Raw genomic sequence first — 16,141 nt, 5'->3', positions numbered from 1 at the left:
TGAGTTTAATATTCCGTGTGGAGAGCCATACCTTGTCACCCACCTGGTAACCAGGGTTGGCACCACGCTTCATATCGGCATGCATTTTGAAACGAACAGTAGCAGTTTCTAAAGCTGTGTGGACCTTATTCCAAGTCTCAGCTATACATGTGAGATGGTCATCCAGAGCGGGAATAGCAGTGTCAGAGAACAGCACAGGGAGGACAGTAGCATGACAACCGTTGTTAACAAAAATGGACTACGTCCAGATGAGTCATGGGTTGCATTATTTCTTGGGATTTCCCCTATAGTAGCAAATCAGACCAGTTTTCCTGAGTGCCATTAATAAAACATCTCAAATATTGTTCCAATGATTGGTTGGCTCTCTCAGCCACGCCATTGGTTTGGGGATGGTATGATGACACACACACTAACACACTCACTAACAGACACACACTAACACTCTCACTAACACACACACTAACACTCTCACTGACACACACTAACACACTCACTAACAGACACACACTAACACACTCACTGACACACACTCACTAACAGATACACACTAACACTCTTACTAACACACACACACTAACACTCTCACTGACACATACTAACACTCTCCCTAACACACACACACACTAACAGACACACACTCACAATTTTTTTAAATGTCAAATCAATCCAGCCTCCCTACCTTTGGGTGCTGGAGTTGTATTCTTCCCTGGGGTCCAGTGGGGCTAGCAGGCAGGCAGGCACAGGCATTCGAATGGTGGAAGGAGGGCGGCAAGGGAGCTCTGATTCCGCGGCCCAGCTCCCTCGAGCGCCTCTTAGTGATGCCGGGGCCAGAGAAGACATCAACGTTTCAGTCCTCCTGGACCTTTTTCAAGACAATGTGCCAAGTGCAAGGTAATGGTTACAAATGCATACAGTACTTTGAAATTATGAGAGGGTGAACAGGTGAAAGCAAGGCTGGTGATGTCAGAAGTGATGTCTCCCATTTAAAATAAAACATCATCATACCAAATTTAACCATGTGAGTGAAAGTAGATAATACACCTACATAGAGGCTAAAAAGATGGAGATATGTGAAAAGTGGAGACCAAATAAAAGAGAGAATGGAACGATAGGGAGGGAAAAAAGACAACTAAGTAACAATGAAAGTAGTTGAGCAACAAAAAGGTAAGAGAAAATATCTCCGTGAAAGTTCCAATCAATGAGGAAAAGAAAAGAATCTCACATCAACAGGCATATAAAGGTTACTGAATACATTTTATGAGTATTACATTTAAGTACTATGAGGCAAAACAAATTAATGTAGCAATTAAATGATACACATAGAGGCAGTACATATCAATAGAAACTATATGTACATAGACAAAATAATACTTAAGCTTAACGTCTGGGAAGAAAACAATATAAAGGATTTTTCTCCTTCAGTCCGGCTGGGGCCAATGTCCCTAGGGTGTACACCCAATATGCCTCCCTTCTCAACAGTTGTGCATCTCTGTCACCCCATGTAGGGGATAATGTGACATGATCAATGTCCATGAATCCTAGCATTGGTAAGGAATGTCCAGCTCCTAAGAAGTGTTGTGCCACTGGGGTATTGGCAGAAGCAGTATTCAGAGTGATACGGATCGCCGAGTGGTGACCTCGCATTCTTTCCCTTAGGTCATTAGAGGTTTTACCAATGTATACAAGTTCACATGGGCGTTTAATGCAGTACACCACATGTGTAGTGGTACAGGTGATAAAATGCCTGATGTTATAGATTTTTCCCGTATGAGGATGGCAAAACTTCTTTCCAGTGATCATCGAGTTACATGCTGTGCAACTCAGGCAACAATAACATCCCCTTGTAATAGGGGCTTTCTCCTGAACTACTGGATTGTGCTGATCAGTATGCACCAACATGTCACGTAAATTTCTTCCTCTCCTGTAACTCATGGTAGGGTTATTATGGAAAAAGGTGGTAGTGCAGGATCTTTTCTGAGAATATCCCAATTCCCGTGTATTGTAGAAATTATTGGGTATGGTATAATACAGGGAAGATTAGTCCATTACCAATAGGATGTAACGAAAATATACCCCAACACGCAGGATTCAACTCAACAGAAGACAACACAGAGGGGAGATACGTCTACCGGGCCTTAGAATGGCCGGACTCGACGTATATGACAGGAGTACAGAGTCAGGAGCGATCCGAGGTCAAGGGCACAAAGAGACAGTGTAAACTAGGACTAGCCGGGGTCCCCTCTGGGCGGGGAGGGCCAGGCCTGGCAGGAAAACGAGAATGGAAAGAATGCACAAGGCGAGGAGCGTGAACAGCGTCAGCGGAAATCCAATTGTGTTCCTCAGGCCCATAGCCCTTCCAATGCACCAGGTACTGAAGTCGACCTCTAAGGAAACGAGTGTCAAGAACAGCAGAAACTTCAAAATCCTCATGACCCTCCACAGAAACAGGAGGTGGAGGAAGAGTATGCTGGCTATAGCGGTTGCGTACGTAAGGTTTCAACAACGAGGTGTGAAAGACATTAGGAATACGCAGATTCTTAGGGAGACCCAAGGCATACGAAACAGGATTAACTTTATGCAAAATATGATAAGGACCAATAAAGCTGGGGGCCAATTTCATAGAAGGCACCCGGAGGCAAATATTTTGCGTGGAAAGCAAAACCCTGTCCCCCACGACATAAGAAGGAGCCGCCCTGCGACGCTTGTCAGCCTGCACCTTCTGGCGAGCAGCGGAATCCACCAAAGATCGATGAACCTGCTCCCAAGTATTATGCAAACCAGCCAAATGCTCCTCCAGAACTGGCATGCCCTGTGAGGAGAAAGCAGCCGGAAGAACAACAGGATGCTGGCCATAGACAACGTACAAAGGACTTTTGCCGGAAGAATCATGAGCAGCGTTATTCCGAGCAAACTCAGCCCAAGGAAGAAGGTCAGCCCAATTGTTCTGATGGTGGGATACGAAACAACGAAGGTACTGCTCCAGAGATTGATTGGCACGTTCAGCAGCTCCATTAGACTGGGGGTGGTAAGCGGAATAAAATGAGAGAGAAATACCCATTTCCGAACAAAAGGCTTTCCAGAACTTGGAAATAAATTGGCTACCCCTATTGGACACAATAGATGCCATGCAACCGAAACACCTCTCTAGCAAAGATAAGTGCCAGTTACCTAGACGTGGCAGCTGGCCATCTTGGAAAACCGATCTACTATCATTAGGATAACTGTGTTACCATTCAAAGGGGGTAATTCAACAATAAAATCCATGGACAGGTTAGACCAAGGTCTCTCGGGAATGGGTAACGGATGCAACAGCCCACAAGGAACTCTGCGAGAAGATTTCATACAGGCACAAGTAGTACAAGCACCTATATAGTCGGTGACATCCTTGCGTAAGCAATAGCACCAAAAATACTGAGAAACAGCTGACACCGTTTTGGAAATACCAGGATGTCCAGCTGTCTTAGTGTCATGATACAATGACAGAATATCCCGTCTCTCGGGAACATCAACGAACAGTTTATCAGTAGGCCTCTCGCTAGGTGCTTTGTTTCGCTTGTATGGCCTGCAAGAGGGTCGAGGAAATAGACAAAAAAGTAGTAGCTATTATCCTGTCTGGGGGAATGACAGGAGTAACATCAATCTCCTGTTTGTCAGCAGTTTCGAACTGTCTGGACAGAGCGTCTGCTTTAGTGTTGCGATCACCTGGCCTATAGGTGATAATATAATTGAAATGAGACAAAAACAGTGACCACCTAGCCTGCCTAGAAGACAATCTTTTAGCCTCACTAAGGTAGGATAGGTTCTTGTGATCCGTAAATATGAGGATGGGATCCTCAGTTCCTTCTAACAAATGTCTCCATTCTTTAAGTGCTAAAATAAAAGCAAGGAGTTCGCGATTACCCACATCATAATTCTTTTCTGCTTTGGACATTTGTTTGGAAAAGAAGCCACAAGGATGCAATGGCTTGTCAGTCGACTCTCTTTGGGATAAGACAGCACCTACCCCGATATCGGAAGCATCAACTTCAAGAATATAGGGCAGTGAGGGGACAGGATGCTGTAAAATAGGTGCAGAGGCGAACATAGTTTTAAGAAATTCAAAAGCCTGAAGTGCCTCGGGAGACCAGACACGAGTATTGCCATCCTTTTTTGTCATACAGGTGATAGGCGTTACAATAGAGGAAAAACCTTTAATAAAGCGTCTAGTGGAAATCAAATACCCCAAAAACTGGACTTCGGATTGGTAAAATAGACATTTTTCCAGTTTACAATAAAGACCATTAGCAAGAAGGGTCTTCAGAACTGTTGTAACATGTCTGTGATGAGTGTGTAAATCTGTAGAATATATTAATATGTCGTCCAAGTACACAATTACAAATGTGTGAATAAAGTCTCTTAAGACGTCATTAATAAATTCTTAAAATACTGCTGGGGCATTACATAGACCAAATGGCATAACAGTATACTCGTAATGGCCAGATCTAGTGTTGAATGCCGTCTTCCATTCGTGGTCTTTCTTAATACGTATTAAATTGTATGCACCTCTAAGATCCAATTTAGTGAATACAGTAGCATGTTTGAGCCTGTCAAATAATTCTGTAATTAAAGGTATAGGGTATGCATTTTTGATGGTGATTTTATTTAGACATCTATAATCGATACACTGTCTTAAATCACCTTCTTTCTTCGATACAAAGAAGAACCCCGCTCCAGCCGGAGAAGAGGATCTCCTAATAAAGCCCTTTTCTAGTGATTCCTTAATATACTCCTCCATGACACGGTTTTCTTGAACAGATAAAGGGTACACCCTGCCCTTTGGAGGTATAGTGCCAGGCAATAAATCGATAGCACAATCGTAGGGTCTGTGAGGCGGTAATTTGTCAGCCTCCCTTTTATCGAAGACAGTCTTGAGAAATAAGTACTGAGGGGGTATAACAGTAGACAAAGGAGGAGTAGTAGGAACATTAATAGAATTAAAAGGGGTGACTTCAATAGTACAAGACTGGTGGCAGGCCTTGCTCCATGATTTTATTTGCCCTGACTCCCAGTCGAAAATGGGATTGTGAGTACGTAACCATGGGTACCCTAACACTACGTGAGAAGAGGGAGAGGTGATGACCTGGAACTGAATGGTTTCAAAGTGTACAACCCCTGTATATATCTGCAACGGTACAGTTTTATGAGTAACAACTGGAGAACTTAATGGTCTACCATCTATGGCCTCAATGCCAAGGGTATAACAAAAAGATAACAGGCTCTGATAGTGGTCTACCATCTATGGCCTCAACGGCCAAGGGTGTATCTCTTAGTTGAGATGGGATAGAGTGGTTATTGGCAAAGGCTTGATCTATAAAGCTTTCAGCTGCTCCGGAATCTATCAAAGCCATAGCATTTATAACTCCCTTTTCCCAAGCTAAAGGGACAGGTATAAGAAGCCTATGGTCTTTATAATCATATATAGAGGACAAGATAGAAACACCCTAGGCCTGTCCTCTTGAGAAACTTAGGTGCGAGCGTTTCCCGGCCAGTTAGGGCAATTTAGGCGTAGGTGACCTCTTAGTCCACAATACATACAAAGACCCTCCTTTCTCCTGTACTGTCTCTCATCTTCTGAGAGCCGAGTGGTTCCTATTTGCATAGGTTCTGGAAGAGCTAAAGTTGTAGAATCAGAATTCTGAAATGAGGGGGCTAGTCTTATGGAAGGTCTACGAGTTCTATCCCGAGTATTCTGCCTCTGTCTCATACGTTCATCTATTCAGGAAATAAATGAAATCAAATCCTCCAAATTTTCTGGAAGTTCTTTTGTGGCCACCTCATCTAGAATCTCATCAGATAACCCGTTCAAAAATACGTCCATATAAGCCTGTTCATTCCATTTGACTTCTGCCGCCAAGGATCTGAACTCTAACGCATAATCCACGAGGGTTCTGTTATGCTGTCTGAGACGTAACAGTAGTCTAGCTGCATTGGCCTTTTTTCCTGGGGGGTCAAAAGTCCTCCTAAATGCCGCAACAAAAGCATTATAATTATAGACTAACGGGTTATCATTTTCCCACAGAGGGTTAGCCCATCTTAGCCCTGTCAATAAGTAACGTGATTATAAATCCAACCTTAGCCCTGTCTGTAGGGTAGGCGCGAGGTTGTAGCTCAAATTGAATACCTATCTGATTTAAGAAGCCTCGACAAGTATCCAGAGAGCCGCCATAGCGTAGAGGGGAAGTGACACGAGAAGAAGCACCAGAGTGGCTACCTCTAGGCCTGTACTTACAGTGGAGATAGTGGAAGTACGCATTTCCTCTGACTGATTATTAGGACGAGATAGCAAAGCTTGCAAAGCTAGGGCCATCTGATCCATTCTATGGTCCATGGTCTCAAATCTAGAGTCAGGAGAACCGACCTGAGAGTTCGCACCTGCAGGATCCATTGGCCCTGTCGTAATGTCAGGATCGTGACAGGGATCCAACACGCAGAATGCAAACAAGAGAAGGTACGTATACCGGACCTTAGAATGGCCGGACTAACGTAAGGAGTAGACAAAGAATGGTCAGAGACAAGCCGAGGTCGAGGGAACGAGAAAGCAGGTAAGCGAGAGACAAGCCGAGTCAAAAGGACAAGAGAAGAACGCAGGGTCGAAAATACAAAGCCGAATCAATAACCAGATACACAAGATAAGAAAGAGCACTGAGTGACCAGACTAACTAGAACCACGACAGGGCAATGAATCATTGCAAATACATCTCTTTTATACCTTGGTTCTTTAATTGTGTACCACGCCCCCAAAATTTCCTGATTAGTGGTTTCTGGCGGTTTGTGACGTGATTGACGTCATGACGTCGGCTACTGAGTGCCGCGTCATAAAAGGAGGCGGGGTTATCGTGGCCGGCATGTAAACGGCCTGAAAGACTGAAGTGATCGGGTGTACCAGCCCCTTTCTGAGGAACAACGTCTAGGTTTCTAACCTCCTCTGAGGTAGACACCACAGGTACCATGACAATAGGCTGCTAACATCTATTGCAGCGAATATAATTCCTGCTGAAGGAACAGTGAGCTTCTGGAGTTCCTCGATCACTATTGCTGAGTCTCTGATACATGTAGGTAAGGACACTGGCATTTTAAATTTTCAGTCAAGCCATTTGCCAATTGGTTCTAGAAAGCCCCCGTTGGCCGAGACAATGGGGCGGCCATGGGGGTGTACCGGGTCCTTGTGGACCTTAGGCAATGTATACAAGATGGGAAATCTCGGATAGGTCTCTAGTAAGTATTCAACTTCCTGATGAGAAAGATGGCCATCAGTTAAGCCTTTCTGGAGTTTATTAGCGATCATACTGCCATATTCCATAGTGGGGTCTTTAGGAGAGAATCTATATGTAGATGCATCTGCTAACTGTCATAGTATTTCATCCTTATAATCCATGTACTGCATAATTCACCCCCCTCCCTTTGTCCGTGGGGTGAATAGTAATGGATAAGTCTCCAGCTAGGTCACTTAAGGCTTTACGTTCTCTACTTAAAATGTTAGAAATAACATTAGGATCTTGTTTGGTCAGCATCCGGCTGTCAATTTGTAAGTTCTGTGCAAATACTTTCAAAGTTGCATTGGTAGACGGGGGTCAAACGTGCTCCTGAGTCTGAGCTGATGATCCATAGTGGTGTTGGTAATTTCTAGGTTAGATCCAAAGTGATCTGCAAGGCGTGATTTCCTTGTAAACCAGTATTGATCGACTTCCCAGTCAAAGTCCACAATACCGTTGGTGGGAATAAATGACAGTCCCTTGGATAATAAAATGGTTTCAATGGATGTTAGAGTTCTCTGTGAGAGATTGATGATAGGGGTCTCTGTTATCTGATGGGAGGTCTGCCTCTCTGTCCAGTGTGCTTTCCCCTTCTGGCCTCTCCTTGTAGGTTTATTCCGGGAGAACGATGATCTTTCTGTTGCTGCTTCTTGTATTTCTGGTGCCCTGGACCGGTTCTCTGGTGATTCCCAAGCCTGGATCTAAAAAAGACACCTGGTTATCCGTGTGTGTTGGTGTTCATAAGGAAGAACCTGAACTGATGGGTGCTCCTTGTTCTGATTCAGATGTTGTTTCACCTGATGTAAAGTCAATTGTCAGAACCAGTAGTTTCTTAATCCTAGGTCTATTTGGTCTCTGAGTTGGGCGACTGTTATCACCAGACAGTATATACACTGTGTTCAGAATAATCAAAATTTACTTTATCAAATTTCTGTCTTTTAAATTGTACCAGATCCTTTTTATATTGTTTCAAATATTGGGAGAGTTTATGGATCAGAGAGTCACAGTTAGGGGTGGTTAAGGTAACAGTATGTTTGAGTTTATAATCAGTTATTTTCATAACTTTCACGGAGATATTTTCTCTTCCCTTTTTGTTGCTCAACTACTTTCACTGTTACTTAGTTGTCACTTTTCCCTCTCTATCGTTCCGTTCTCTCTTTTATTTGGTCTCCACTTCACATATCTCTGTCTTTTTTAGTTTCTATGTAGGTGTATTATCTACTTTCACTCACATGGTTAAATTCGGTATGATGACTTTTTTGAAATGATAGATGTCACTTCTGACATCACCAGCCTCGCTTTCACCTGTTCACCCTATGATGATTTCACAGTATGCATTTATAACCATTACCTTGCACTTGGCACATTGTCTTGAATTTTATAATTGTGCTACTTCATTTAAACCCAATAATATAACACTTATTAATAGTTTAATTTATTTTTATTAAGACTTTTATAATACAGATATTTTTATATAGGCTTTTTAATACAGACCCTTCAAACAGATCCTCTTAATATGCATAACTTATTTTTATGGTTATCTATCATCCATTTTATAATACAATATTTTTAACGCCTACATAATATTTTATGATTAATCATTAAGCTTTATGATAATTCCTATTTTCCATAAATTCATTTTATATGTATTATATTTATTCATATAAACTAATATTAATTTGTTTTTAACAATGTACACTGTGACAGACCGCCTGCCACCCAGACTGGGTGCCACCATCGAACGATGCTCCTAGAGCTCGCCAAGGACCATCAACACTGCACTCGACACTATAACCACCGCAAACCCCACGAACCACCGCAGCTTGGTTGGGGTTTCGCCGTTCTCCACCCACCCTGGACCCAAGACCAGGCTCCATCTTACAGAGGGCGAACCTCTCCTTAGTCCAGAGAGCGAAACAGGAACAGTTCTTACAAGTGATTATACTCTGGGGATTATAGTGATTATAGCAATCCCCAGAGTGTAGTTCTCCAATCCCCCAAACATGAGCCAAGACTTCATGAAGGGTAGAACAGGTCTCTTTAATGCAAGCCAGCACTCACAATTTATACAATTCCTCAGGCCAGAGGCACACCACCTGGGCCTGATGGAACACAGGCACACAAACCAATCAGAACAATGCAACAATGTCCGGCACTCCCACATACAGCACACAAGCCCTCCCCTCTGCCTGTGATACAATTAACTAAGACAATGGACTAACTCAATTAACTCTAAGCAGAAAAAAAACATAAATTTTTACAAACCCCAAAATACAACATATCCCCACAAAAGTCACATCCCCTTATAGCCCTGATCTGGGTGAACAAAATCACCCAGATCGGTTCAGGGGTTCAGGAATTTTCTGGAAGTCATATTTTTGCCCCACCGTGCACATGGTCCCATGCCCAAAACAGTTCCATACACTCGACGGCAAAACACTGCTGGACAATTTAAGATGGCCGCCGCCACATGTTTGAATCTGTTCCAGTTAAAAGTCCAAGTGGCAGAAACAGTGCTTTTAAAATCCAATATGCCCAAATAGTGTTTTTAAAGGGCAATATATCCCAGGGGCCATAATCACAGGGCAAGAGGTTGGCAAGCAGGCCTCTCCAAATCCCAGTGACGAAGGTGACGAAGGTGACGAAGGTGCCTTCGTCACATACACTATGTCTTTAATAACTTATATGTATGATGTGTTAGACATTTTATGCATGTTTCTCTTTGTACATGTCATTTTTACATGTTCCTTTTTTCCCTTCTCTTTTTCCCATACACTCTCTTTCACTCTTCTACCACTTCCCACAACCAACATGGTGCATTCTGGGCTTCCCTGACCTGTACCGGGATAGGGGAGGTTTCAAGATGATGTCACAAGTCCGGGGGGTGGGATGATGCAACACGTGACTCTCTACGCCATGTTGGCTATGGGAACATGGATTTCCTTTAAGATAGCTGAACTGCTTCAATTGCTTACCTTTTTGTTTGCAAATGTTTTCATTTTTGTCTTTTTTTTTAATCACCACTGGGGAAATGCTTTTAAAATCCCTAATCTCAGCTTGTTACCTGTATAAAAGACACCTGTCCAGAAGCAGAGTTTCAATGATAATGAGAACAATGAGGAATCAGCTCATAACTACACAGGGAGGATGATCTTAAGGCAGATGGGACCATAGTCACCAAGGAAACAAGAAAACAATTGGTAAAACACTACGCCGTGAAAGACTAAAATCCTGCAGCGCCTGCAAGGTGCCCCTGCTCAAGAAAGCACATGTACAGGCCCACCTGAAGTGTGCCAATGAACATCTGAATGTGCCAATGAACATCTGAACATCTGAATGATTTAGAGAAGAACTGGGTGAAAGTGTTGTGGTCAAATGAGACCACAACACTTTTTGAGAAATGGCATCAACTCAACTCGTCGTGTTTGGAGGAGGAGGAATGCTGCCTATGACCCCAAGAACACCATCCCCACTGTCAAATATGGAGGTGGAAACATTATGCTTTGGGGGTGTTTTTCTTCTAAGGGGACAGGACAACTGCACCGCATCAAAGGCACGATGGACGAGGCAATGTACCGTCAAATCTTAGGTGAGAACGCCCTTACCTCAGCCAGGGCATTGAAAATGGGTCGTGGATGGGTATTCCAGCATGACATTGACCCAAAACACATAGCCAAGGCAACAAAGGAGTGGCGCAAGAAGAAGCACATTAAGGTCCTGGAGTGGCCTAGCCAGTCTCCAGATCTTAATCCCATAGAAAATCTGTGGAGGGAGCTGAAGGTTTGAGTTGCCAAACAGCCTTGAAACCTTAATGACTTGGAGAGGATCTGCAAAGAGGAGTGGGACAAAATCCCTCCTTAGATTTGTGCAAACCTGGTGGCCGACTCCAAGAAACAACTGACCTCTGTGATTGCCAGCAAGGGTTTTGCCACCAAGTACTAAGTCGAAGGGGTCAAATACTTATTTCACTCATTGACATGCAAATCAATGTATAACTCTTTGGACATGCATTTTTCAGGATTATTTTTTTGTTATTCTGTCTTTCACTGTTAAAATACACCTACCATTAAAATTATAGACTGATCATTTCTTTGTCAGTGGGCAAACTCTCAGAATCAGCAGGAAATCAAATACTTTTTTCCCTCACTGTAGCTAGACAGATAGATAGATAGATAGATAGAAACATAGAATGTGACGGCAGATAAGAACCATTCGGCCCATCTAGTCTGACCAATTTTCTAAATACTTTCATTGGTCCCTGGCCTTATCTTATCTAGGATAGCCTTGTGCTTATCCAACGCATGCTTAAACTTCTTTACTGTGTTAACCTGTAAACTGGAAGGCTGAATGGTTATTCCATGCATCCACTACCATCTCAGTAAAGCAATACTTCCTGAAATTATTTTTCAACCTTTTTCCCTCTAATTTAAGACTATGTCCTCTTGTTGTGGCAGTTTTTCTTCTTTTAAATATAGTCTCCTCCTTTACGGTGTTGATTCCCTTTATGTATTTAAATGTTTCTATCATATCCCCCTGTCTCATCTTTCCTCCAAGCTACACATGTTAAGATCCTTTTAACCTTTCCTTGTAAGTTTTATCCTGCAATCCATGAACCGGTTTAGTAGCCCATTTCTGAATTCTCTCTAAAGTATCAATATCCTTCTGGAGATACGGTCTCCAGTACTGCGTACAATACTCCAAGTGAGGTCTCACCAGTGTTCTGTACAATGGCATGAGCACTTCCCTCTTTCTACTGCTAATACCTCTCCCTATACAACCAAACATTCTGCTAGCATTTCCTGCTGTTCTATTACATTGTCTGCCTACCTTTAAGTCATCTGAAATAATTACCCCTGAATACCTTTCCTCAGATGTTGAGGTTAGGACTCGATCAAACATTCTGTACTCTGCCCTTGGGTTTTTACATCCAAGATGCATTATTTTGCACTTATCCACATTAAATGTCAGCTGCCACAACTCTGACCATTTTTCTAGTTTAGATAGATAGATAGATAGATAGATACCATATATACTCGAGTATAAGCCGAGTTTTTCCAGCACATTTTTTGTGCTGAAAAACCGGAACTCGGCTTATACTCGAGTCAATAGTCTGTATTATGGCAATTTGCATTGCCATAATACAGACTGAGGGAGAGGGGGCTGGCAGAGATCTTACTTACCCGTCCTGCAGCTCCTGTCAGCTCCCTTCTCCTCTGCGCCGTCCGTTCAGCACCTCGGTCAGCTCCCACTGTAAGTCTCGCGAGAGCCGCGGCTCTCGCGAGACTTACAGTGGGAGCTGACAGAAGAGCTGACCGGACGGCGCGGAGGAGGAGAGAGCTGACAGGAGCTGCAGGACGGGTAAGTAAGATCTCTGCCAGCCCCCTCTCCCCCCCACTGAACTACCAATGCTGGACCACCAGGGAAGGAGCCCCCCTCCCTGCCATGTATCAAGCAGGGAGGGGGGACGAAAATAAAAATAATAATTAAATAAAAAATAATAAGAAAAAAATATATTAAAATAATAAAAAATAATAATAAATAAAATAATAAAATTGCCCACCCCCCCACCACTGCAACACACACACACACACACACACTGCACACACACACACACTGCACTCATACACATGCACACACACTGCACACATACACACACACTGCACTCATATACACACACACACTGCACTCATATACACACACACACTTCACTCATATACACACACACTGCACTCATATACACACACACACACTGCACTCATATACACACACACACACTGCACTCATATACACACACACACACACTGCACTCATATACACACACACACACTGCACTCATATACACACACACACACAATGCACTCATATACACACACACAATGCACTCATATACACACACACACACTGCACTCATACACACGCTGCACTCATACACACACGCTGCACTCATACACACACGCTGCATTCATTATACACACACTGCATTCATTATACACACACTGTAAATAAATATTCAATTAATATATTTTTTTTAGGATCTAATTTTATTTAGAAATTTACCAGTAGCTGCTGCATTTCCCACCCTAGTCTTATACTCGAGTCAATAAGTTTTCCCAGTTTTTTGGGGTAAAATTAGGGGTCTCGGCTTATATTCGGGTCGGCTTATACTCGAGTATATACGGTAGATAGATAGATAGATAGATAGATGGACTTAAAATTCAGAAAACATTACAAAAGCATTTAGATGTAAAATAACATTTACAGATATTTCACTTTGTTTATTTTGAGAGACATGAAGGAGGATCGTTTTACAAGGCAAACATTTAGTAATTACATGTACAATATATATATCAAACATCACTGTTGAATATGCTATTGTTATTATCTACAGTAGCACAAAGAGTATAATTGCTTTTCACACTGCAATGTTATATTCTAAACAGTTCATTTATGAAGAATAGAATGAATAATTTGTTAAGAAGGAAAGTTATTATAGCAATCATTAAGGTGATAAGCCTCAATTAACAGCACAAATGAATTTTAATTACTGGATTACGAATATGAAATAACAATGCAAAAAAGCAAGATTCACATAGGAATCTGTTGGAGCAAGAAACCCGGTGTAACAGCACAAATTACTTTATTAGGACTTTGTGCAAGTAATATTATTTTTCTACTGTGAGTTATTAATTTATATGACACTTTTTTAATTCAACTTTATATTTATGGTATGATACACTTGACTTTATGGTTTAATAAAGACAATTTGTGTTGAAATGATTGTAGAGTGGTTAAAACTATTATTTTGTTTTTTGTGTACATACCTGAACCCTCCTACACATTCATTTAGCCAATGACAATTATCTTATATTTCTGTTTTTTCATATATACATTTTCTCCAAAGTTATGTATTCAACATCTTATTATTTTGCCTTGAACATTTATTGTGTTTTGTTTTTTTGTTTGTTTGCTTGTTTGTGGGTTTTTTTTTACATTTGTTAGCACCATCTTGATGCCTATGTTTAGCCAAAGCAACATGTCTACTTATCATCCCATTTGCAAGAAGAATGAGTCACAAGCCTTCCGACCAAAAACCCCACCTCCATTAATGGTTATCAACAAAGATAAAATAGCACTAAAGGTGCCTTTTTGTGCATCCACAAAATTCACTCTAGATTTCACAAATATTTCAAACATATTCAGTTCAAGAAAATAAAACTAAAAAGCCCAGGTTCCCCAGGTAATGTTGTCCTATACGCTACAGTAATGACAATCTTATGAATCTAGTGTGCATTTGCATCTCTAAAATTGTCAATGTATTATAAAAATCAAAGCAGGATGCTAAAAATCTTACCAGGAACAATGTGGCAAAGGCCTCTTCTATCTGAGTAATAATGCAAGTGCATTGAGCCATCATCATTCACTTCTACCCTAAAGGATGGAGCGTTCATTGCCTGTAGAAGAAATAGTTGCATTAAATTCAAAGTAACGAAATAGTGTAATGTAGTTGAAAAGTGCCGTTTTGGATCTCTGTCAGGGTTACTCAATGCTTTCCTATGAGGATCTTATTTGACGCTGGACTCCGTGAGGACTTGGTGTAAATCACGGAAGATGCCTCTATTGGCTAGCAGGGAGACAGCCACTAGAGGCTGGATTAACCCCGCAGTGTAAACATTGCAGTTTCTCTGAAACTTTATCTGGAACTGCTATGTTCTCAGCTACAGGGTTAAAACTAGGGGGACACGGCACCCAGACCACTTCATTGACATGAAGTGGTCTGGGTGCCTAAAGTGGTCCTTTAAAACATATAGCTATATTTCTCAGTTCTAGCTTGTTTTATTACTATGCAGCTGTAATATTCATGTCTCTATTATGCCATATAACCCAACATGTAGCGTTTAGACTAGTGATGTCCCGAACGGTTCGCTGGCGAATAGTTCCCGGCGAACATAGCTTGTTCGAGTTCGTCACGGACGGCGAACATATGTGATGTTCGGTCCGCCCCCTATTCGTCATCATTGAGTAAACTTTGACCCTCTACCTCACAGTCAGCAGACACATTCCAGCCAATCAGCAGCAGACCCTCCCTCCCAGACCCTCCCACCTCCTAGACAGCATACAATTTAGATTAATTCTGAAGCTGCATTCAATTTTTTTTTTTTGTGTTTGTGTTTATTATACATTATCCTCCATAGCCAGTAACCTGTGTTTATTATACATTATCCCCCATAGCCAGTAACCTGTGTTTATTATACATTATCCCCCATAGCCAGTAACCTGTGTTTATTATACATTATCCCCCATAGCCAGTAACCTGTGTTTATTATACATTATCCTCCCATAGACAGTAACCTGTGTTCATTATACATTATCCTCCCCATAGCCAGTAACCTGTGTTTATTATACATTATCCCCCCACAACCAGTCACCTGTGTTTATTATACATTATCCCCCCTCAACCAGTAACCTGTGTTTATTATACATTATCCCTCCATAGCCAGTAACCTGTGTTTATTGTACATTATCCCCCAATAGCCAGTAACCTGTGTTTATTATACATTATTCTCCCATAGCCAGTAACCTGTGTTTACTATACATTATCCCTCCATAGCAAGTAACATGTGTTTATTATACATTATCCTCCCCATAGCCAGTAACCTGTGTTTATTATACATTATCCTCCCATAGCCAGTAACCTGTGTTTATTATACATTATCCCTCCATAGCCAGTAACCTGTGTTTATTGTACATTATCCCCCAATAGCCAGTAACCTGTGTTTATTATACATTATTCTCCCATAGCCAGTAACCTGTGTTTATTATACATTATCCCTCCATAGCCAGTAACATGT

The 16,141-nt window shown here is 41.8% G+C and overlaps 1 protein-coding gene across 1 annotated transcript in view; it reads right to left on the bottom strand.

Annotated features, from left to right (window-relative positions):
* LOC134586741 (guanylate cyclase soluble subunit beta-2-like) overlaps positions 1-16,141 on the bottom strand; it is an 88,425-nt gene that overhangs the window by 41,827 nt on the left and 30,457 nt on the right. Inside the window, exon 5 of the mRNA XM_063442507.1 lies at positions 14,644-14,743. Coding sequence (XP_063298577.1) covers positions 14,644-14,743 — 100 coding nt within the window. The remainder of the gene's footprint in view (positions 1-14,643; positions 14,744-16,141) is intronic.

This window comes from Pelobates fuscus, chromosome 2 (genome assembly GCF_036172605.1).
Source record: "Pelobates fuscus isolate aPelFus1 chromosome 2, aPelFus1.pri, whole genome shotgun sequence".
Lineage (NCBI taxonomy): Eukaryota > Metazoa > Chordata > Amphibia > Anura > Pelobatidae > Pelobates > Pelobates fuscus.
Note: the sequence above shows the minus strand (reverse complement) of the source record. Positions and strands in the feature narration are given on the sequence as shown.